The sequence below is a fragment of the Heptranchias perlo genome, chromosome 8 (genome assembly GCF_035084215.1).
Source record: "Heptranchias perlo isolate sHepPer1 chromosome 8, sHepPer1.hap1, whole genome shotgun sequence".
In the NCBI taxonomy this organism is placed as follows: Eukaryota; Metazoa; Chordata; class Chondrichthyes; order Hexanchiformes; family Hexanchidae; genus Heptranchias; species Heptranchias perlo.
In genome coordinates this window covers 25,850,254-25,875,848 of record NC_090332.1, presented here as the reverse complement: position 1 = coordinate 25,875,848, position 25,595 = coordinate 25,850,254, and the positions used below count along the sequence as shown (strand labels likewise).

The 25,595-nt window shown below is 41.6% G+C and overlaps 1 protein-coding gene across 9 annotated transcripts in view; it reads left to right on the top strand.

Annotated features, from left to right (window-relative positions):
- LOC137324491 (echinoderm microtubule-associated protein-like 4) overlaps positions 1 to 25,595 on the top strand; it is a 350,494-nt gene that overhangs the window by 137,605 nt on the left and 187,294 nt on the right. For 4 of the 9 annotated variants that reach the window (XM_067988814.1, XM_067988818.1, XM_067988816.1 and 1 more), the window contains exon 1: positions 14,397 to 14,499. The exons of 2 other annotated variants lie outside the window; for them this stretch is intronic. In XM_067988814.1, the coding sequence (XP_067844915.1) occupies positions 14,433 to 14,499 (67 nt within the window). In that variant the 5' untranslated portion in view covers positions 14,397 to 14,432. Of the gene's footprint in view, positions 1 to 14,396; positions 14,500 to 25,595 lie in introns of those variants that run through there. 3 more of the 9 variants (XM_067988821.1, XM_067988820.1, XM_067988819.1) reach the window with 1 other exon arrangement.

Genomic DNA, 25,595 nt, shown 5'->3' with positions numbered 1-25,595 from the left:
AGGGTCAGCTTCCTGGACCTCTCTGAGGAGCAGTGTACACGGAGGCTCAGAGTCACTCGACATGTTGTCGTGGACATCTGCAGCCTCCTTGATGCCGAGCTGCTTCCGGCTGGCCTGAGCACCATCATCTTACCTGTCGCTGTCAAAGTCTCCACTGCCTCAACAACTTCCCCTCTGGGTCCTTCCAGGGTGCCACCGGGGACATCACTGGTGTCTCTCAGTCGTCTGCACAAAACAGCCCTGCAAATACACCTACACCCACTCTGCAGTGACACAATGATTTGCATCAGGTGTGGGTCTTCATGGTGATCCTCAGGAAAGGGAATTATTGCACTAACCAGACAAGATTTGCAAAGACGTGGCAGTAGTGGTGATAACAAATTTAATGTGCTTAGCAAAACAAATAAAACTAAATGAAAAACATGACATTCTGTCATACACCCTTGTGCATCCCCTTTGTGCTCACAAAACCTTAGCCTTACATTTACAGGAACCCCTATGTGGTGCTACCCCTGTGGCTTCAGCAGAGGTAGTGGCAGATTGCTCTTGTTCATGCCCTACCAATGAGATGCTTTGCGCGGACGCGCTCTGGGTTTCGGTGCCCGGGAGGGCCCCTCCAAAGACTGCTCCACTTGCACCTGTGCAGGGGCAGACTCGGCCACCTGGAGAAGTGGCAGCATTGCGGGTACTGCTTGAGACGGGGGCAACGGGTGAGACGTGTGAGCACTTTGAGTGGCGTCCCTACTTCCATGTCCCCCTTCACCATCATCCCTCTCCTGGGCCAGGCCCACATCACTCCTTCCACCCTGCTGGACGACAGTTTGGAGGACTTGTGTGAAGCCTTTGAAGACCAGTTGTAATGTATCTGTCAGCCTGTTTAAGGCGGCAGAAAGTTGCTCACCCTGAATCCGAACGGCCGTTGTCAGGGCCTGAATGGACTCGTTGTTGAGCCGTGCTTGAAGCTCAATGGAGGCTAGCCTTCCCTCCATCGCAGACGTTCCTGCACTTACCCACGACACTATCTCAGAGATGCCTTCACGTCCCTGTGATAGTATTCCACTCATGCAGGAGTTGGACTCCTCCATCCTTTGCGCGATTGTGGAGAGTGAGCGTGGCAACTGTTCCAGTACCTCGGCAATGTGCTGCTGGCCCTCGATGACTCTCCTTTTCATGGCCGGCCCCCAGGGTCCAGCATCTGTGTCCAGCTGAGCAGAGCCTGGAGAAGAGTGCTCCCACCGACATGGACTCTCCACGGCTGCCCCTGCCACTAGGGTCTGCTCGAGCTCACATGTGCGTGGTGACTCACCATGTGCAAGCCCGACTAAATGAGGACGGGGACCCACCGAGGTGTGTGTATCTGCGCTGGTGGATGGCTGGCTCAGATGTGACGATGCCCCCTCAGAGGCCGGCAGGTCCTCTGAGGAATTGCCCTCCGCACTCACGGCGATTGCAGATGGCCCTGCAAGAGAACAGAAAGCAATATTAAGCATGTGGACAGATGTTGAGGTGCTGCAGATGCCAAGTGATGTTAAGATCATTCGCTATCATGAGTGCTGAGTGTTAGATTTCTGTCACCAACCGTTTATGCGCTCCCAGTCTCGACATCTGCCACGAGCAGGCACTCCAGCGTGCGGCTTATTTCCATTGCCTGCTGCTCCGCGTCCGTTAGGACCACCTGATGTGGTGGGCCCCCTCCGGTCCTTGCCCTCTCCCGGGCATTCTGGCATCTCTTCTATCAAGGCAAAACACAGAGAGGTGCGATTGAGTGACTGTTGCATAGTGACCCGCTGAATGCGTTGGTGTGGGTGGGGGTGACCGTGAGGGAGATGCATGGGAGGGTGCGTTTGAGACATAGCCATGAGATTGTATGAGGATTGGGTTGCGTGGTAGTGTTCGAATGGGAACTGGGGTGGTGAGTAAGTGCAGGCAAGATGAGGATGATGGTTGAATGGATGTGAGGAGTGATGCGAGAGCGTTGTGGTGGTGGTGGAGGTGACGTGGAAGACGGAGTGTGGGAGAATGCGTAAGTATACTCACTTTGGCTGACCTGGTTAGGTCATTAAAGCACATCCTGCACTGGAACCAGGTTCGGGCAACATTGCTGCTGCTGACCTTCTCTGCCACCTCGAGCCAGGCCTTCTTGGTGGCAGAGGGAGGCCACCTTCTCCCATCAGATGGGAAAAACGTTTCCCTCCTACTCCTCACCCCATCGAGCAGCACCTGGAGTGAGGAGTCAGAAAACCTTGGAGCAGCCTTGCATCTGGCCTGCTCCATTCTATTATTTTGGTTCTTTGCTGCAGGAGGAGCATTGGAGGACTGCCCCTTTAAATAGGGCTCCTCCTGCTGACAGCCTGTGATGTGGGTGCGCAAGTGCGCCCACTGCGCAGGTCTGGAACGGGAAACCCGGAAGCACGCATATGTATCTTCAATTAGGCTGCGATCGCGTGCGGAGCACCCCGATTTCACTGGGCACGTTACCCATGGGCCCAGTCAACCCCCCCGCTGCCAACCCGCCTCCCTCCTAATATCGGGCCCCTAGTGTCTATCCTTAGTGAGAAGCGTATGAGCTTGACAGTACTGGGGGGGGATGTCCCATATCTGGCAGCAGCAGTTTGTAAATTCTCTTTCTTTCTCTTCCCTCTCTCTGTCTGACTCTTTCATTCTGTGTGTCTCTTTCTCCCGTGGCAGTATTTAGAATATTTACATTTTCTAACTAGCAATCCATAAGGGGAACACCATACCACTGTTCGCATATCAAGGCATTTACAAAGATGAAAAGCATATCGGGCCCAAAATGTGATAATGAGCCCAGTGTCAACTATGATACAAGAATGTGATAAAGCTGAACCAAGAAGCCGTATTTACAAGATGCACTGCAGCAACTCGCCAAGGTTTCTTCGACAGCACCTCCCAAACCCCCGACCTCTACCACCTAGAAGGACAAGGACAAGGGCAGCAGGCGCATGGGAACACCACCACCTGCACGTTCCCCTCTAAGTCACACACCATCCTGACTTGAAAATATATCGCAGTTCCTTCATCGTCGCTGGGTCAAAATCCTGGAGCTCCATACCTAACAGCACTGTGGGAGTACTTTCACCATACGGACTCTAGCGGTTCAAGAAGGCAGCTCACCACCACCTTCTCTAGGGCAATTTAGGGATGGGCAGTAAATGCTGGCCTTGCCAGTGATGCCCACATCCCATGAATGAATTTAAAAAAAAAAATATTTTCCACACCATGAACAGCTTCGCCAGTGGGGTTTACCCCATTTAATCTCCTTTTGGAAAGATCTGGATAAATATTCCCTGATTCACAGAGATAATCTCTGCAGAACAGCATAACATTTATTCATCTTCACATTTACAGTATTCAGCCTTGGCTTGCTGCTACCCACAGATGAATGTCCCATCCTAGTCCTCAGAAGCACAGGAGCTATTTCAGTCTATATTTATTCCTGTAACCTACATTCACATTCCTAACCAACTCCTTTAGAAGAAGTTAAACCACATTTCCTGGAAATCTGTTTCACATATTCACTAAGTCAGCAAGCTTGCTTAAATCTTTGCCTGCCAGCATTGGAAAAAACTTGATCAAGCCTTCACTTACCCGTACTTTCTCAAATGAAAACTGATTTAGCGCTACAAGCTTCTCGTTTTGTGCAGCTCAGTGTTGTATAACACCCTAATTGCTCCTTTGCAACTCCTTGCAATGTTGTTTTCTTGGGGTGTATTACACTACAGTTTTAGTGTAGGTGCAAAAACAGTTTCGGCTTTGCATCGATGCTAAACTTATGTGGTGTAAATCGGATATTAAGGCCTGAATGGACAACAAAGCAAAGCAAGACTCCTCCATGTTGCTTCACTCCAGTGTTAGATTGGGCACTGACTCTGGGCTCATGTTGCATTTATAATATGACTGTAGCATTGATGCCAGACTGTAGCGTAAATGTATCCTGAAAGAATTTGACTGTCTTGCTGTCCCACTTGCAGTTTATGGTATTGTTCTTTGAACTGGCTTTCAAAAGTTTGTATTTTTATCTTTTTACTTATTGCTTCTTCACATTTTACTTTTCTGTTTTCTTAATGTTATGTTTTTCTTGCCTCCATTATATTTCAGAATTATTAATCCAGTAGTCCTTTGCTGCCTCACCCTCTTCTGTTGTGTTTTTAATAAACTGTTACTGCAGAGCCTCTTTTATCTGGTGAAGCTATTCTGATCTTCAGTATTGTTTTCCTTTGCTGATAGTTGTGATTGGACAATCTATTATTTTTCGGCAGTAACCATCCACAGTAGATTTTAGAATGTCTACAGAAAAAAATTTACAAAGCAAGATTGGAATTGCATCCAAATCTTGGACCTCCAATTTCTAATTTCCCCAAATCTCCAAGGGTTTCATTAGGGCCTGGTGTGTTGGTAGTCTTCATTTCACACCTAATTATCTTGGACATTTTCCTGAAAATATGCGAGCCTGAGTGTTGCATTGTGCACAAGGAACTTGTCAACACCATGCCAACATTGTAATGCAGAACAGTTCGCATATGCATGCAATTTTAGTGAATCCTACCAGAATTGAACTTTGTTGTCCTGGTATACAACTAGTCAGTATTTTCGGAATGTGGGGGAAGAGATGAGGAATGGAGATAAATATGCTAAGAACTGAGTTGGCCATTAAGTATTTGTACACCCAGCAGCCTGTTGAGAGTGGCTGAAACTTCTGAGCAAGTTAGCTGTCCATCTCCTGGGGTTGGAGCATGGTCCTGAGAGACCGGAGGAAAATGGGAAAGAGTAGAGTAGAGGAGAGTGTTTGTTTTTTTTGTCAAAAGCTATTGGTAAGATGGGCAATCTTATTCGGGGTATTAGTTTGTACTCTTTTTGACATCTTTGGACAGTATGTATCCTGGATAACGTTTCTTAGTATTGTATTTTTCCAGTATGCGTTGCAGTAAGTTGAAATGCTCCTGACTTTATGGACGCACGTGCGCTGCCACGAGAATGTTTTCAGAATTTTGTGTTATGACGTCACTTATTTTCTCTTTTGCTAAAGGGCTAATAACTGAGTGGCAGCTTCCTGGGTTCTAAATGATCTGGAAATAAGAGATCAAATTAGCTAGTTGCATGAGTGCAGAAAGAAATTCAAAAAGTGAAGATGGAATTGAATCCAAATCTTGAACCTCCAGTATTTAATTTGCAGAGATCAGGATAAAGTGCTTTGGAACATGTTCAAAATCAATTTTTGCAGTCTCTGGCCCAGGGACATATGAATCTAATCTGCATTGCTTGATTTTAATATTGTACCGCAAGGCATGTAATGAAGACGAGCAAAGTACAGAATTGAGCTTAATTGTGTTGTGATATGACAAATGTAAATTTGAATTTAAAATACACTCAATGCCAATGCAGTAAACACCATCTTAGTTGGATCTAAGGTTCTTGGAATTCTACCCCTGAAAATGCTTCATATACTATAGGTATGAATCTGTGGATGTTGCAGAACATTGTTACTTCCCTAAATCAACTACCTGACCTGGTTAGTAACCATTTTAATTAAAGTCTCTTTAAAAACTTATGGGCTTAAATCTGGTGTTTAAAACTGTATATACGGTAATGTTATTTTACTGGAGATTTGTATCTTGAATTTTAATTATTGTATGCATGGTACTGTTGTTGAGATCAACAGATTTTCTCTGGAATTACAGAGTGGTATTTATGCATCAAGCATAGTATCATGGTTTGTTACAGCACAGTATGAGGCAATTTGGTTCTTTGAAAGAGCTATCCAATTAGTCCCACTCCCCTACTCTTTCCCCATAGCCCTGTAAATTTTTTCCCTTCAAGTATTTATCCAATTCCCTTTTGAAAGTTAATATTGAATCTGTTTCCACCACCCTTTCCAGATCATCACGACTCTGCGTTTTAAAAAAAAATGTTTCCTCATGTCACATCTGGTTCTTTTCCCATCGCTGTAAATCTGTGTCCTTTGGTTATCGACCTTTCTGCCACTGGAAGCAGTTTCTCCTTATTTACTCTATCAAAACCATTCGTGATTTTGAACACTTCTATCAAATCTCCTCTTAACCTTCTTTGCTCTAAGGAGAACAACCCCAGCTTCTCCAGTCTCTCCACATAACTGAAGTCCCTCATCCCTGGTATCATTCTAGTAAATCTCTTCTGCACCCTCGCTAAGGCCTTGCCATCCTTCCTAAAGTGTGCCCAGAACTGAACACAATATTCCAGCTGAGGCCTAACCAATGTTTTATAAATGTTTTGTGCAATCTGCAAACTTCGAAATTATTCACTCTATACCCAAGTCCAGGTCATTAATATATATCAAAAAGAGCAGTGGTCCTAATACTGACACCTGGGGAACACCATTGTATACTTCCCTCCAATCTGAAAATAAACCGTTCACCACTACTCTCTGCTTTCCGTCCCTTAGCCAATTTTGTATCCACACTGCCACTGTCCCTTTAACCCCATAGGCTTTAATTTTGTTAACAAGTCTATTATGTGGTACTTCATCAAGTGCCTTTTGAAAGTCCACATACACAACATCCTCTGCACTACCCTCATCAACTCTCTCTGTTACTTCATCAAAGAACTCAATCAAGTTAGTCAAACACGATTTTTCTTTAACGTGTCCGTGCTGACTTTCATTTATTAGCCCATACTTTTCCAAGTGCCCATTAATTTTGTCCCATATTATTGTGTCTCAAAGTTTTCCCACCACTGACATTAGGCTGACTGGCCTGTAATTATCCCTCTCCCCCTCTGAACAGGGATGTAATATTTACAATCCTCCAGTCCTTTGGCACTGCCTCCATATCTAAGGAGGATTGGAAGATCGTGGCAAGAGACTCCACAATCTCTACCCTTGCTTTCCTCAGCAACCTGGGTTGCATCCTATCTGGACCGGGTCTTTTCTACTTTGAATACTGCCAACCTTTTAAATACCTCCTCTTTATCTATTTTTAACTTTTTATCTATCCTATCCAATATCACTACTATCTGCTCCTTTACTGCTACATTGGCAGCATCCTTTTAGTGAAGACTGATCCGAAGTATTCATTTAGCACCTCAGCCATACCCTCTGCCTCCACAAGAATAAGTACATAATGTAATTGAACAATTCAGTTTCCATAAGCTAAGCTGCTAGACCATTTAGATCAAAGCTTTATTTTTCCCTTCATGTTCTTCAGTGAAGCAAAATGTGCCAAGTACCAGCTAACCATGATCCTGTGATGTTGAGGATGTTTGTTCACATTGGAGTGGAGGGAAAAGCCTGACTGCATAACATATATGGGCAATGCTTATAAAATCATGCCTTCGTGTCAAAACATTTATGTGTATATTTCTTGTATCTGAAATTATGATACACAACTCTTTTTTAAAAGAAAAAACATGCTGTATAAAGCTGAGTATAAAGATCCATTTGTTAACACTGCTGTCATAGTTGTCCATTTTTGGCCATTTCTGTTTTGCAAGAGAGAGTTTGTATTTGTGTAGCACCTTTCATGTCTTCAGGATATCCCAAAATGTTTCACAGCCAATGAAATACTTTTGGAGTATAGTTACTGTTATTATGTGGGCATATGTTGCAAACCATTTGTGCAGACAACGATCCCACAAAAATCAAAGATAAGTGACCAGTTAATCTGCTTTGACTGTTAGTTGAGGGATAAATTGGTCGTCAGGACACTGAGAACTCCCTGCTTTTCTACAAATAGTGCCATAGTATCTTTGACTTCCACCCGAACAGGCAGACAAGGCTTCAGTTTTGCATCTGATCCAAAAGATGGCACCCCTTACATGTAAATCAACCCTTAGTACCGCACTGAAGTGTCAGCATAGGTTATGTGCTCAAGTCCCAGAGTGGAGCTTGAACTTCTGACTCTGAGGTTAGAGTATTACCACTGAGCCAAGCTGACATCTTACTGTACAACTATCCTGCCAGATTTAAAATTGGATATCTTTTGTTGTTTGATCCCCACTGATCAGTTGGTCAAATCTTATTGAACATTGAACTCTCATTAAAATGAAGAATGCTTGTGGCTGCCAAGTTGTGCAGCATATTGATTACCAGAGAATGGTATGTGACATGGATTGGTGGAGGGTTCTAAGGAGGACATGAAAAACTAATAGAATTTTTTTCCACAAACAATATAATGATCCTTTCTAAGAACATTTAGTCATAATAACTTATAGCTTTTTTTTCTTTGAATTTTCTCATATAATCTGATTTTAAAAGATTGTATGTTGGCAATGTCTAGCTTCCTGAACATAGCTGCTGCTTTGTGTCATTTCCAAAGTATATGAAGATTTAAAGTGCTGCAGCTTGACATGTCTGTACCTAGCCTGTTATTCCAAGCACCTTCTGGCCAGTTTATTCAGTAGAACATTGATCAGCTGCTTACAGTTTTCATAAACTGTTTTATGTGTTAAGACCTGAATTTTACTGAATGATTTATATTGTAATCTTGCATTGGGATTTCCATCTACAATTGTACTTTTTTTTAAAAAATGACTTGTATGTTCTGCCCATTGGAAGTTATTGCTTCCAATTAGCTATCTTCTGATCTAACATGATCTGATTTTTAAAAAACAGCCATATGGGAGTTTACTATTTTAATGGCTCTTTCTGAGAAAAGCGAGAATGAAAAAATTGAATTGGGGATTCTTATAAGAAACATTGTTGGATAAGAGACAGGCCATCTTATGTGGAGTATTCCTTTATTGTGAAACTGTTAGATTTAAATGCCAGAAACAGTGTGCATGATCCCTACAAATGTACTGCACACGTATCCTAAAATATAGGAGAAAGTGTGTGTAGCAACATCATATCTGTTGGAGTCCTGTAGAGTGATGTACTGTGCATTATATACTTAAGTTAGATCTAATGATATTGGGAGGAGGACCATTTTTACATCCTGCTCCCAATTGCATCAGGTGTTCCCTGGTTAGATATGACCAAGCTCCCCCAATGGCTCAAGAAGTTCATCCAGTAAGTAGCTGAGCCATACAGAACAGGTAGGTCTCAGATGTGATCCATAGTTGGTGCTAAATTAGTTGATCTCAGCCACAGTGGTTGAAACACTAAAATTAGCCTCAGTTTCCCACTCCCCTCCTTGGGTGGGGCAATTACCAGGATTTCCTGATTGCTAGCCAATATCCCTTGCTGGAAGTGCACATGCGCACACTGAATGAGGGCAGAATTGGATTTGGCTTTGATGCCTTCTTCCTCATGCTCTGAGAGGCTACCGAAACTCATTGTCAAAGCTCACACACGAGTACTGGTCACTTGGGGCAAGATATCAGAGGGTGCCATTGGAACTATACTTGCATACAACAGCTTGCAATATATCACCAATAACATAAAAAAGTGTCCCAAGGTGCTTCACAGAGGTGTGAAGGAAAAAAATAATAGATGCTGAGTCAAAGAAGGACTGATGGAGGGGATGATGAAAAGTTTATCTAAAGATGGAGGTTTCAAGATTGGTCTTAAAAGGGAGAGTAAAGTGAAGGGGTTTAGGGAAGGAATTTCAGAGCATGGGGCCTAAGAGACTAAAGGCATGGAAGAGAGGTTAGCGATAGGGAGGAGCAAGGCATGAAGGGATTTAAATAAAAAGATGACCAAAGGATATTGCAGCTATTGAAAGAATACAGATAAGAGCAACCAGATTGATTGAGGGGATGGAGGGATTAGATTATGAGGAGCGATTATGTAAATTGGGCACATTCTCACTGGAAAGGAGAAGTTGGAGAGGAGATTTTTTTTTAGGATTCTAAAGGGACTAGACAATGTAGACCATGATGAGCTGTTTCGCCTTGTCCAGAACTGTAGAACCAGAGGACACGGCCTGCGCTTGAAGGGTGGGGAATTCAAAATTAATCTGCAGAAACATTCTTGAGGAAACATTCCCTCAGTGAACGAGCGGTCAATCTATGAAACATGCTCCCTGGGGAGATGGTGGAAGCAGATAGTATTGGATTTATGCAAATGCAAATTAGATAGATTTCTTTCAGAAAATAATATTTTGGGACTTAGTCAGTGAGTAATTTGAGAGATGATGTATGGGTAAGTGTAGCATGCTTGGGAGGAACAGATGACTTTGGACTTATGGCTCCCAACGCTTTCCACCATTGGGATTTTCCTTGCCTCAAGTCTGGGTCTGTTGTAGACTAACTGATAGTGATCGATTGCTATGATTAGTCAGCAACTCCATTATTGTTGTATCATGCGACTACCTAGATGATAGAAGGCGAACTAGATGGACCTTGGTCTTTCTTCGTCTAGCAATTCCTATGTAAAATAGTGTTGAGTGCTCATTTGCTATTATAACCAGCAGTAATTTCTAGCCTCGTGTTTTAAAGTTTTAAAAACAAAAGGGCCAATTTTAACGCTCCTTGCTCGGCAGAAACCAGGAAGTCAGGCAGTTAAAATGGCCGGTGGAACTTGCCCACCGAGGTTCCGATTTTAACCTGCTCTTATGTGCAGGAGAATTGGATACCTGCCAGAAGCCAGCAGGGTTTTTATTAAATATGCAAGTCGGACTCCGATGTCACTGGGTCCCGACTACAATTTTAACCGGAGGCCTGTGCCTTCCCTGTTAGATCAACCTAGAGGAGCCGAGGCCCAAAAAAGGTAAGTGGTGTTCCTTTATTTTTTACTTTCCTTGTGAGTAGGAGTGTTTCTGTGGGCCCCAAAAGTAAATTTTAAATCTCTCTCACCCCAGGCTTACCCTCCCACCCATCGCAAGGTCCTCCTGAAGTTCCCTCCTCTGCCAGGGAGTGTTTCTCCGGTCCCTGATGGTGGCCTTCTTCCGCCTGACATTGTGCTTCCGCTCGCCTTCTAGCTGCCGCTTCTGGCCCTTTCCAGGAAAAATCTCCCAGGCTTCATGCTACTGAGATTGAGATGATTTGCCATCAGCCTCCACTCCCTGATGATGGCCTTCTGTTGCCCGACGTTCCGCTCCTGCCTGCCAGCCAACTGCCACTTGCCACAGGGTGTTAAAATCTCCTGAGCCTCATGCTGCTGAGGTCAGGACAGTTTGTCATCTGCCTCGGCCACTGCCCGAATTAAAATAGGGGTTAAAATGTTTGGAATTCATAGCAGATTTATCAGCATCTAAAAGAGAAAAGAAAAGATAATGGTCCAGATTTTGCCGGAGCAGGGCACCTCGCGGCGTGCCCCGTTAGTTAGACCTTTTCCCTCACCCTTCAGCTTAAATTTTTTGGGTGGAAGTGAAACCTGATAACGAGGGACTTGTGAGGTCCATAGGGCATCTGGGACCTTGGTGAATGACGGATCCAACAGTCTATCTCTAACCAATGAGATTTCAGTATTGAGAAAGATACAGAGGAATGATGGAGAAGGAAATCAGGTGAATTGGAGTCAAACCAGGTACAGAAAGAGAAATAAAGAAAGGGAGAGAAAGATTGGATTAAGAGAAAGAGAGAGAGAGAGAGAGAGACAAAGGAAAAGTAAGAAAAAAATAAAAACATTTAAAATCTAAAATTTTAAAAATCTCTAACAACAACTTACTACCTGTAGGATTGAGACTCCACAGTTTAAATTGTTCCCTTTCTGAACCAGAGAAGTTGAGTGGCATTGCAGGAACATAAATCTTGTCCTTAAAAAGGTGCTTGCACTGTTAAGTACTAGTCTTAACTTTCTGTGGCGAGTTTAGTTGGCTATTAACATGCAAATGCGACAATTTCTTGAAACTCATGGGGAGGTTGAGGATGAGCTGTCGTTTTCACGAGGCTAATGGCGGAGCAGCTCAAATCGTCCAGCATCTTGTGGCAATTCGCAATTCAAGGGGCATCTCTTCCTCGCCACAAGTTACTGGACAGTTTCCGCATTAATAACGGTGTGCACATTAAACTCCTCATTACTTTGGCAGCAAAATCTGGACTAATGTTTGGATGTGACCAGTCATCAAAACTAGGGCATTGTTTTAGTGATATGATCTGTCATCATTGCTACTGAAGCTACTTTAAAAATAAAAATTTATTTAAAATGGTTAAATTAACTTACCCTCAAATCCAGGTAATCTACTGCCTGCTTCTTGGCTGTCATGGGGCCTGCAACACTAAAAGATCTGATAGTCAGCCAGTTTTGCCTTGTGCTTCCTACATTCTATTAGTTGGGATTATTGTTGATGTGTTTTGTAAAAAGCTTCAGATCATAATTAACATGATTTGGTTGGGGTTAGATTCCCAGTGAAAGGAACTGGACCACTTAAAGTTGTATGAAAGTCTCTACAACTACTTTTTGATTTCCTATTTAAAATATCTAACTCTTCCAAGAGAAATTATTTTTGGCTGAAAGGCAGATTTACACAAGACTCCAAAATGTCACAGGGGCATGCCCCTGATCCTGGTGAAAAGCAAATCTCATGCCTTCAGCACTTTGAACCCCCTGCAGTAACCTAAATCAGCCACTGCTGGAAACCATGCTTTTGTACCCTTAAGTTTTTTTTCTTTTGCAATAAAACTAATTGGGTATAACTGCAGTTTGTTGTGCAAGCCTGTGCCCCACTGCAGTTTAAGTGTCATGTGCCATAAAGCTCAAATTCAGGGCTGTTTTTCAGCTGTCAGTTTTTTTTAAGCTGTTTTTCAGCTTTTGTTCTTTAGGATAGTATGCTTGAAGTACACATGTGGATGTCAGATGAGGACAAGATCAGGCAGAGTTGTGATGCCTCTCGCAGTTGAATATCATACATGGAGTCACCATACGGGTTCAACATAGAGAATAATAATTTGGGTTTGGTAACAAAGGGCCCAGCAGCTATGGAACCATGACCTGGAAGCAAGTTGGAAGTCCCTTTTATATATTAGGCCAGCTCTTGGGAGAGTAGCCCACTCTTCAAAACTTATTGTAAGTGCTGAAGTCATGAGATTTACTTTCCTTCACTGCTAATCTCCTTGTGAATTGGCGGCAAATGGGAAGTGCGTGCACAGACTGGCTGACATTTTGGCCAGTGAGCATGCATGTAATATTTGACATGACTTCAGTAAGGAGATTGTGCATGATGACATCATGACTCAACACCATGATAATACCACTGAAATGTACTACTACAGCAGCATATTTCTTCTACTGATTGCTGAATTAGTACCAGTTGTGTTGAATTAATGAACAGTTTTTGTGAAGAGGTCATCGTCCTATGGAATTGGATCAAAACAGCCCAAACACAGCTTAGAATCATTAGCAGATATCTAAAGACTATTTCACCCCTGGAACCTGGGCTGAGTTTGACCCCAGGTTCCAGGGGTGAAATAGCGTAACAGGGCCCTAGTGTGCTTGTCTGCCTCAATAAAGTTACATTTTATCTGCATTGTTACAGAAGTTAAACAAATAAAATGTTACTCGTTTTCAAAGTTAATTTTGAATAACTGACTTTTAGACTAATATTCCCACTTTTTAAAAAAAAGTGATTTACGTTTCTACACTCTTGTTCGATTTGTTTCCTACACCAAATACAATTCTCTGATCAAAAGAGTGGTAATTCTCCATTCTCCCCTCCTCACCTTTACTTTGTTAAACTGCAAGTAAGAGCTCCATGTGCTGTGGCTGCTTATGTATTCTGTCTCTCCATAACACAGCACATAATAAGCACCACTTTCTAACATGTTTAACCTGTTGAGAGTTATTTTTGTTTACCCCCCACACCCCCCCCCCCCCCCCCTGGTTTTTCTTTTTAACTCAACAAGGCTTAGGAAATGCAGGAAATAGTTAATTTCTGATGCTGCTTACGTAGTTCCTCTCTTTGTAATTGTTCCTAAAGGTCTAACACATTAAATAATTCTTTGCCCAGATTGTTCGGCAATAGCTTTGTAATTGCCTTGACATTTCCCTAACTGAAGGCACACTCAGTTGGCTTGGGAGGCTGCTACTAAAAGAATGAACACATGTTGCATTCATTAGATCTCCTTTGGCCCTTACAGTTTGCTCTGAAGATAAAATCCTCTCGTACTGAGAAAGTTGTGGAGTATTTGCAATTCCAAGTGTATTGTCCCAGAGGAATGCTGGCGTAGCAGAGGATTGTTGCATTTAGCCAGGGCAGAAATGCTCCAAAGTACTTCAAGGCTTGTGACTGAAGTCTCCCAGGTAGCAAGTGCGGTTGTTTGTTGTGTTTAGGACTTTCTTGAAGCTGGGGGCCTGGTCACTCCCCGAAGTGTCCAGGACGCTGTCTGCTCCCCTCCCCCTTGCTCTTCAGTGCTTGGTGTGCTCAGACAGGCAGAAGGAACGGGTGGGTGTCTTGTGGAGTTTTTATTTGTGCCAACACAGAAGTGCTTTGTCACCAGCCATCTGGACTGGGAGGATTTCCTCAGAATTCAAAGAATGCTGGAGCTGTGCTTGTTGTGAAATCATTGGAAAGGAGGAGAAAAACAGACCAAACTGGTTTGTTCTTTATAGGAAGACGAGCATGGAAGACGATTTGCCCAATATGCCCTCCGTGTATGATGCCTCAACATTGATCAACTTCTGCACTGGTAATTCATCAACCATTTAACAAACTCAAGTTGTTTTTTTTATCTCAAATAAATTTGATAGATTAATAGGTAATCCTTTTTAGGGACACTGACATTTTTTGTCTTCAAAGTAATATTGTGCTTGATGTATTATCATATGCAATTTTTAGAAAGGAAAAATAGAAAGTACTTGATGTACAGTATTAATTAGACTATTGCATTGTTTCATTTAAGAAGCTGAGGACCGAAATGGCAAAAAAATTGAAAGCTAGGTGACGAGCTTATAAAGAATGAACGTCTACTTTGCCATTGATGCTATTTCTAATGTTATACCTGTGTGAATTTGTCCAGAGTTCTCACTTGCTTTTGTTAATTTTTTATGGAAAGCACTTGGAAGTATTGGGGGGAAATCATCAGTCGGCATTTCATTATAATTCATAAGAGATGGTAATGCAATTCTGTTGAGAATAATTCCCATTGCACGTTCTCTGACTACCAGTTTCTAAACTGCAATCTTTTAAAAAAAAAAAAAAAATTCCTCTCTTGCTCCTCCCCCCCCCCCCCCCCCCCCCAAAAAAAATACTTTGAAAAATCCAGGTACATGTACCTGTTTTAGATCTGTGGCTTTTCTTCTGTTCGTTGCATGTAAATAGCATTACATTAAATATGAATAGTCCCCATTTTATCCTAATCACAGTCAAGTTTTCTTAAAACTGGTTACAGTTTTGTGTTCGTCACAGTGCAAGTATTTCTATAATGGTTTTCAAATTTGTTTGAGCAAATGGACTAAATCGTATAGTCAATAGGATTTAGGGAATCTTAAAATTAAGAGTTATTGAAAAGGAAATGTTATCTATTTGTAGTCATGTTTTTAAATTCAGTCCTTTTTTGAGAAAAAGGAATCCTATTTTTAAGAACATAAGAACATGGGAAGTAGGAACAGGAGGAGGCCATACAGCCCTTCGAGCCTGCTCCGCCATTCAATATGATCATGGCTAATCTTCTACCTTAACTCCACTTCCCTGCCCTATCCCTTGATTCCTTTAGTGTCCAAAAGTCGATCGATCTCAATCTTGAATATACTCAACAACTGAGCATCCACAGCGCCCTGGAGTAGAGAATTCCAAAAATTCACCGGCTTCTGAGTGAAGAAATTTTTCCTCATCTCGGTCCTCTTATCTTTAAACTGTGACCCCTTGTTCTAGACTCTCCAGCCAGGGGAAACAGCCTCTCAGCATATGCCCTCTAAGAATTTTATATGTTTTAATGAGATCACCCCTCATTCTTCTAAACTCCAGAGAATAAAGGCCCATTTTACTCAATCTCTCCTCATAGACAACCCTCTCATCCCAGGAATCAATCTAGTGAACCTTGGTTGCCCCCCCTCCAAAGCAGGTATATCCTTCCTTAGGTAAGCAGACCAAAACTGTACACAGTACTCCAGGTGTGGTCTCACCAGAGCCCTATATAATTGCAGCAAGACTTCTTTACTCTTATACTCCAACCCCCTTGCAATAAAGGCTAACATACCATTTGTCTTCCTAATTGCTTGCTGTACCTGCATGTTAACATTTTGTGATTCGTGTACAAGGACACCCAAATCCCTCTGACTACCAACATTTCTTAGTCTCTCATCTTTTAAAAAAAATATTCTGTTTTTCTCTTTTTCCAACCAAAGTGGATAATTTCACATTTCCCCACGTTGTACTCCATCTGCCACCTTCTCGCCCACTCGCTTACCCTGTCTATAATCCCTTTGCAGCCTTTTTGCATCCTGCTCACAGCTTACTTCCCCATGTAGCTTTGTATCGTCAGCCTTGGATACATTACACACGGTCCCCTCGTCTAAGTCATTAATGTATATTGTAAACAGCTGAGGCCCAAGCACTGATCCTTGCGGCACTCCACTAGTTACAACCTGCCAACTGGAAAACGACCCATTTTTCCTATTCTCTGTTTTCAGTCCATGAACCAATCCTCAGTCCATGCTAATATACTACCCCCTAATCCTATGAGCCCTAATCTTGTGTAACAACCTCTTGTGTGGCACGTAATCGAATGTCTTTTGAAAATCAAAATATACTACATCCACTGGTTCCCCCTTATCTACCCTGCTAGTTACACCTTCAAAATAATAGATTTGTCAAACACGATTTCTTCGCCATACATAATAGTCACAATTTGGGGGAATGGCACAAAGGTATTTAAAGTTGGAATGCCATTGTGTGGACCTCAAACAGACAACTCAGTAATTGATTAGAAAACTAACATGTTATAAAACTGGTAAGGGCATGCATTTATTCCTTCTTAACAGCTCAAGTCATTTTGAGCAGAATTCAAATGTGTCTGTTGTTGGATGCTTTATAAAAAGTTCCAGAAAAATCCTTGCATGTCTCTAGGAGCGTTGATGCTGTTCTAAGGGGAGCAACTATACCCTTGCTGATTCATAACTCTCATAATGTTATTCTGACTCTGAGGTGGCTATCCAGGTGTGCCGTGACACTGTTTGGGAATTCACTATTGCCTAATTATACCTCGATGTGTCTGTATGGGGGTTTGCCGCACTAGTTGAGTCAAAGCAGAGTGCTAAAGCAATCACTGGCCTTGGAGTTTGTTGCCATTATATCCAGTTTACATCTATATGTATATAAAAGCAGTTAAAAAGAAAAGAAAAAATTGCAAATGCTGGAAATGTAAAATAGAAATAGAAAATGCTGGAAATTCACAGCATTTGTAAAAAAACAGATTAACATTTAAGGTGTATACCCTTCTTCAGAATGGATAGATAAGCAACTCCTTTGTTTTTTGCTTTTTCACCTTCCAAAAGGGCTTGCTTGTCTTTTTTTTCAATTCTGAAGAATGGTGTACACCTGAAATTTTACCATATGTTAAAAATGGTCCACTAAGTTTAAACTTGGATTGACATTTGCACAGGGAGTACAGATTATATCCTAAAATTGACATTCTGATACTAGAGGTTTTAACCAATCCCAGTATTAATCTTGATTCTGCCATGATTTAATGTCCTGCTACCTTTCCTGATGTGTTGAATAATTATAGATACAAATGACGAAGAAAGAAAACATGCATTTCTATAGTAACTTTCACATCCTCACTACATCCCAAAGTGCTTCACATCAAATGAAGACAGTTTAATGTCTCATTGGAAGGTGTCATCTCCGACAGCGTAGTAGTCCAGTACCACGCTGAAGTGTGAGCCCTGATTTTGTGCTCAAATGAATAGAGTGGGGCTTGAACACACGAGCTTCTGATTCAGAGGTGAGAGTGCTGCCACTGAGCCAAGTTCCTATGGATGGTGTATTGAGTAGTAAGGTCTACATGACTGTAGTCAAGGTTGGGTAAAGGTAATATATTATAAGCTGCTGCTTCTGTCTGATAAAATTTTGAATGTTAACCTACTTATAATGTATCATAAATTCTTCGTGGGTTTTGAACCTGAGAATACAGATTTTATGAGTGTATGTATATTCTTGTAGAGAGAATCTTCATGGGGATCTAAAGGCTCATAAATTTGTGTAGCAATGGTATTATTTGAAATTTAGTTGGATGACAAGATTTTGGTCAAATAACCAAATGACTGCCAGACCAATAAAATATATGAAAAAAAGACTTAAAACGCTTTGATAATCAAAACCCACACTATTAGTCCCCGCAGAACTTTGTGTAATAAGGCTGAGGTCGACTGGTTCTGTTACATAGCTCCCACTAGCACCAGAGCTCAAACTGGCATGCTATGCAATGATAATTTGGAAATATTTAAATTCGGTAATTGCAAATCTTGCCTAGTATTGAAATATGTAGATGTAAATCTGCAAACAGCTATAATTAAGCTCAGCCCCCTGAAGCAAATCTGGCAAGGTTATTCTCTTTCACAGGTGTGTGACTAAAGGTTGTGGGATAACCTGGTTATATTGACATTGTGAAGAAAAAATTATCCCATGTTCCCATACAGATATACAAACAGATGTTTGTATATCAGGGGTTTTAATCACACCAGGAATTATGCTGGCTTGATCCACACTTGATGGGCCAAATCACCTTTTTCTGTGCTGTAATATTTTATGATTCTAATTTGTGTGTTTTTTTAAAAAAAAGTTTTGTTTTATTTTTAAAAAATGTTATATGCATGCGTGAAGTTTATTACTGAAACAAGGTCTCTAGCTTCCTGCTAAATGTTTCACATTTTTTTTAAGTAGTTAAAGATGAATCTTTTACATCCATCTGAACAGACAGACAGGGTCCTGGTCCTGCAGCGAAGTGTCAGCTCAGCTTTTATGTTTAAGTCCTGGAGCTTGAACATGCAATCTTCTGATTCAGAGATATGAGTGCTACCGTTGAGTCATGCTGGTGCAATGAAACCAATGGGGGATTGGGGGGGGAAATTGGAGTTTACTTGAAAAGATCTTTAAGTGGGTAGGTAGGATCCTGAGTAAAACGAATGGCTGGTGCAATAGAGAAGGACAACACTTGACACGCAAACTCTTCTTTGCCTCAGACAGACATGTTTATAATGTAGCACAGACATGTTTATGGTATATTGGCATACAGAATCAGCATTCAGCTAAAATTTCCACACTCTCCCTTGAATTCTATGTCTGTTTCAAACTGAATTAACACTCAGCTAATTTTCACAGTGGGGTATATGGAAGACCACGGGTACTTTGCGTGAAGTGTTGAGTTTGTGGTCTACATATTTCAGGGTTCAAAATATTTTTGAAAACCTCATTAGCTATACTGAATGCCTGATTAAGGGCAGAATAAGTTCTGTGCATGTTCATGTTTAGTACAGTGTGTGGACATCCGCCCTGAGGGGTCAGATTACATTATGTGCTCAAGCCCTGGAGTGCTTAAAGTGAGGGAGAGTGAGCAATCTTTACATTTTATGTAAGATTAAAGTATTATGGTAAATTATAAATACGTAAGAGTTACAACAACATCATATCCATTTAACTGTATATGGGGATACTGAGACCCTCCGTGTAATGCAGGGGAGAATGTATTCGCTGTTAAACTGTTCCTTCTCCCACTTTGTTTAATTATCTGATAAAAGTTATAATTTTTGATAAAGACAATGTTAACCTTATAACAGATAACCACTTTATCTGCTTGTCTTCCTTGATTTTAATCACAGATTAGTGCATTGTCACATTTGTTTTGGTGAAAATGGCTGTCTATATTCATTTTGTTAGCAGAGATAATTTATGTTTCACATTATGCTTTTATTTCAAAAATTTTCCCCTGATAGGATTTGTACTTCCGCTGCTCTCACTAGAGTTATCATGTTGGTCCCAGAGCAATGCTCTTCAGAGAATGTATAAAGGAGCCTTTTATTAGCACAGTACCAAGTTTTCAAAACCTGTCAGGCATCTTGCTGCTCTTGTAATGAATCCATTTTGAGTACTGTAGTCGACTTTCTATGTTGGATAACTTGAATAGGTCACTATTTCTTTTAGTCTAACCTGACATTTCCACTGAACTACATTACCGCTAGGTATTCAATTGTAAAATTTACTTTTTATTCTGTATTAAAAAGAAAACGAGCACAGGGTCTTAAGGTACTTCTGTAATAATCACCATGGACTTGCTGTATGTTTCAACCTTATACGAAACTTGTGATGAAAATTCATGTTTTCATTATTTGAGGTAACAGCCTTGGTCCAAACATGGACAAAAGAGCTGAATACCAGAGGGGAGGTGAGAGTGACTGCCCTTGACATCAAGGCAGCATTTGACAGAGTGTGGCACCAAGGAGCCCTAGTAAAATTGAAGTCAATGGGAATCAAGGGGAAAACTCTCCAGTGGCTGGAATCATACCTAGCACAAAGGAAGATGGTAGTGGTTGTTGGAGGCCAATCATCTCAGCCCCAGGACATTGCTGCAGGAGTTCCTCAAGGCAGTGTCCCAGGCCCAACCATCTTCAGCTGCTTCATCAATGACCTTCCCTCCATCATAAGGTCAGAAATGGGGATGTTCGCTGATGATTGCACAGTATTCAGTTCCATTCGTAACCCCATAGATAATGAACCAGTCTGTGCCCGCATGCAGCAAGACCTGGACAACATCCAGGCTTGGGCTCATAAGTGGCAAGTAACGTTCACACCAGACAAGTGCCAGGCAATGACCATCTCCAACAAGAGAGAGTCTAACCACCTCCCCTTGACATTCAACGGCATTACCATCTCCGAATCCCCCACCATCAACATCCTGGGGGTCACCATTGACCAGAAACTTAACTGAACCAGCCACATAAATACTGTGGCTACGAGAGCAGGTCAGAGGCTGGGTATTCTGTGGCGAGTGACTCACCTCCTGACTCCCCAAAGCCTTTCCACCATCTACAAGGCAGAAGTCAGGTGTGTGATGGAATACTCTCCACTTGCCTGGATGAGTGCAGCTCCAACAATGCTCAAGAAGCTCGACAGCATCTAGGACAAAGCAGCCCGCTTGATTGGCATCCCATCCATCACCCTAAACATTCACTCCCTCCATCACCGGCTCACAGTGGCTGCAGTGTGTACCATCCACAGGATGCACTGCAGCAACTCGCCAAGGCGTCTTCGACAGCACCTCCCAAACCCGTGACCTCTACCACCTAGAAGGACAAGGGCAGCAGGCACATGGGAGCAACACCACCTGCACATCACCTTCCAAGTCACACACCACCCCGACTTGGAAATGTATCGCCGTTCCTTCATCGTCGCTGGGTCAAAATCCTAGAACTCCCTACCTAACAGCACTGTGGGAGAACCTTCACCACACGGGCTGCAGCGGTTCAAGAAGGCGGCTCACCACCACCTTCTCAAGGGCAATTAGGGATGGGCAATAAATGCTGGCCTTGCCAGCGACGCCCACATCCCATGAACGAATTAGAAAAAACAACTAATTCTTAATGATTATAACATTAACCTTCTGACAGTTGCTTACACGATTACTTGTCCAGGCACTGTCTGATTGTGAGAACTGTCCACTATACTTGGTAACAGTCCTTTCTGAATTGTATGCAATTCTGTGTGCTTGATGCGACTTTATTGAATTATTTGACAAAGTAAGAGAAAAAGTAGACAAGGGTAATGTAGTAAATGTAATATATTTGGATTTTCAAAAGGCCTTCGATAAGGTACCGCATTGTTTTTTTTAATACGTTCATGGGATGTGGGCATCGCTGGCAAGGCCAGCATTTATTTCCCACCACTTATTGCCCTTGAGAAGGTGGTGGTGAGCTGCCTTCTTGAGCCGCTGCAGTCCGTATGGTGAAGGGTGAAGGTTCTCCCACAGTGCTGTTAGGAAAGGAGTTCCAGGATTTTGACCCAGCGACGATGAAGGAATGGCAATATATCTCCAAGTCAGGGTGGTGTGTGACTTGGAGGGGAACGTGCAGGTGGTGGTGTTCCCATGTGCCTGCTGCCCTTGTCCTTCTAAGTGGTAGAGGTCGCGGGTTTGGGAGGTGCTGTCGAAGAAAGTAGTCGTCTCGTGACTAAGGCCAGAGCATGTGGAGTCAGGGGACAGGTAGCAGAATGGGTGGCAAGCTGGGTAGAAAACAGAAAATAGAGAGTAGGGATTATGGGTAACTATTCAGACTGGCAAAAGGTGGGAAGTGGGTGTTCCACAGGGATCAGTGCGGGGACCACTGTTGTTTACCACTTACATGAACGATTTGGACTCTGGAATCGGAAGTATAATTTCAAAATTTGCAGACCACACCAAATTGGGGGGAGGGGATGTAGTTAATACAAAGGAAGGATGTGTCAAAATGCAAGAAGACATTAATAAACTTGCAGAATAGGCGTGTAATTGGCAAATAAATTTCAGTGTAGATAAGTGTGAGGTGGTGCATTTTGGTATGAAGAATAATGATGCCACATACTGCTTGGATAATAAGAGTCTAAATGACGTAGAGGAGCAAAGGGTTCTCGGGGTACGGATACACAAATCACTAAAAGTAGCAACGCAGGTTAATAAGGCCATAAAAAAGGCAAACCAAACATTGGGGTTCATTTCTGGAGGGATGGAATTGCAAAGCAGAGAAGTTGTTAAACTTGTACAGAACCTTGGTTGGACTACTGTTGGAGTACTGTGCACAGTTCTGATCTCCATATTATGGAAAGGATATAGATGCATTGGAGAAGGTGCAAAAAAGATTCACAAGGATGATACCAGAACTGAGAGGATATCCTTATCAGGAAAGGCTGAACAGGTTAGTACTCTTTTCTCTAGAAGAGAGAAGGCTGAGGGATGACCTGATAGACATCTTTGAAATGATAATGAAAGGGTTTCATCGAGTATCTGTGGAGAAAATCTTTCCACTTGTGAGGGAGTCCAAAACTAGTGGTCATAAATATAAGGTAGTCACTAATAAATCCAAAAAGGAATTCAGGAGAAACTTATTTAGGTAAAGAGTGGTAAGAATGTGGAACGGGCTATCACAAGGAGTAGTTGAGCCGAATGGCCTGTTTCTGTGCTGTGGACTTGAAGTTAATCTCCAGAATTAGGTCTTTCAATGGCTGCAAAATTGACCTTCAACTTGAATTTCAGCCAATAATAATCAGTTTTTAAAAATGTTGCTCCCCCCTCAAAAAAGAATGTTAGAAGCAAGGAAAGAAGAATTCAAGGAGGATGACAGTTTTTAAACATAAAAAGAAAAATTAAAATAGAATTTTTAATAAAAATGTAAAATTAAAGTTAACCAGAAAGGGACACAGTTTAAATAGGGAAGGATCAGTTTAAACATGAAAAAAAGGACAATGACAACCTATATTTGTATAGCACCTCTTATGTAAGAGACCGTCTCAAAACATGTAGCAAAGGAAAAAAGAGTATATCATGCATGGGCGAGAGAAATTAGGGCTAGGGGACTGAAAACATGGTTGAAGAGATAAGAGGAGATTAGGATGAGTGGGTTAAGGAGAGAATTCCAAAGAGGTGGGACTAATGAGGTGAAAGCCATACCTGATTTTCAAGTGTTTAACTGTAATATTAGTGTTTTTATCAGTATTAGAGAATGTGAGCTGAAAAATTGGTCAGCCCAGGGGTTTTGCTGAACTTGCCAGCAGTTTAAGGATTAATAGTGATTGTGTATTAGACTGTCTAATGTTTCAGAAGGAAGAATCTTTATTGTATTTTAATAGACTCCTGATTTGTAAGTAGAATATTTAAGTTCTTCATATTGTTGGTTCAGTAACTCCTCCAAGTCGTTTCTCTGATGAGTACAACAGTAAGTCTGGTTTTAAACAAAATGATTTTTAAAAATTCATGTAAATGGCTGACTAAATTCTTACCTTTGTGATTATTGTGTCTTTCCTCTGAGAAAGCACAGAATTGGATGGAGGTGTTGTGCACAGAATTTTGAAAAAACAGTTCTGAACTTGCAAAGATTCGTCCAGTATCTTTAGAAACTAAGCAATGTCGTCTTGATGAGAATGGAACAAGGAAAAATAAACTGGAAAAGTTTATGACAAACAAAGAAATAGGACAGCAGTGGGAAACATTTAAAACGGTGAACAATAGAATCCAAGAGAAATATATCCCACTAAAAAGCAAGAACAAACTAGCCAGTAATGACATACCATGGATGAATAAAGAAATAAGGACAAGATTGAAACTAAAGAAAAAGGCACAAACTAAGTACGTAGACAACAAAGGAGAAGATGACAAAAGGGAACACAAAAAGGTTAGGAAGGAAGTAAAAAAAAACAATTAAGAAGGGAAAAAGAAACCACAAAATTAAATTATCAAGGAATATCAAAAAAGATAGTAAAGTATTCTACAGACTCATAAATAACAAAAAATCGGGTTAAGGATAGGGCCGCTAAGGGATACACACGATAAACTCACAGGCAATGACCGAAATGGCAGAAATATTAAATAATGACTTTGCTTAAGTATTTACCAGGGAGACTAATATGGTGAGCATGACATTGGAAGAAATCAAAAAAGATGTAAAGGCATTTAAGATAGAAAGGGGGGAGATAATTGATTAGTTTATCAAACTTGGAGAGGATAAGACCTCAGGTGTGGATGGATTGCATTCATGCATACTAAATGAAGTTAGGGAAGAGATAGCAGAGGCACGATTATGTATAAAAATTCATTAGAAAAGGGAATAATGCCAGAGGACTGGTGGACAGCTCATGTGATTCCTATATTTAAAAAGGGAGCTAGAACAAGTCCAGGGAACTATAGACCAATTAGCTTAACATCGGTGATAGGGAAGATAATGGAATCCATACTCAAAGATGTAATAGAGAAATATCTAGAAACCGAAAATCTAATAAAGAATAGTCAGCACGGATTTCAAAAGGAGTGGTCATGCTTGGCAAACCTTATTGAATTCTTTGAAGAAGTAACAACGTGTAGACAAGGGCAATGTAGTAAATGTAATATATTTGGATTTTTAAAAGGCCTTCGATAAGGTACTGCATAGTAGACTCATGACTAAGGTCAGAACATGTGGAGTCGGGACAAATAGCAGAATGGATAGCAAGCTGGCTACAAAGCAGAAAATAGAAAGTAGGGGTTAAAGGTAGTTACTCAAACTGGCAAAAGGTGAGAAGTGGTGTTCCACATGGATCGGTGCTGGGACCACCATTGTTCACCATCTACATAAACGATTTGGACTCTGGAATTGGAAGCACAATTTCAAAATTTGCGGTCGACACTGACATTGGGATATAGTTTAATACTGAGGAGGGCTGTGACAAAATACAGGAAGACATTAATAAACTTGCAGAATGGGTGTATAATTGGCAAATGAATTTCAATATAGACAAGTGTGAGCTGGTACATTTTGGTAGGAATAATAAGGAGGCCAGATATTCCTTAGAAAGTGGGAGTCTAAACAGGGTGGAGGAGCAGTGGGATTTAGAGGTACTGATACACAAATCACTAAAAGTAGCGACGCAGGTTAATAAAACCATTTTAAAAAAGCAAACTAAACACTGGGATTCATTTCTAGAGGGATAAAATTGAAAAACAGAAGTTATATAAAACTTGTACAGAACCTTGGTTAGACCACATTTGGAGTACTGCGAACAGTTCTGGTCTCCACGCTATAAAAAGGATATAGAGGCACTGGAGAAGGTGCAAAGAAGTTTTATTAG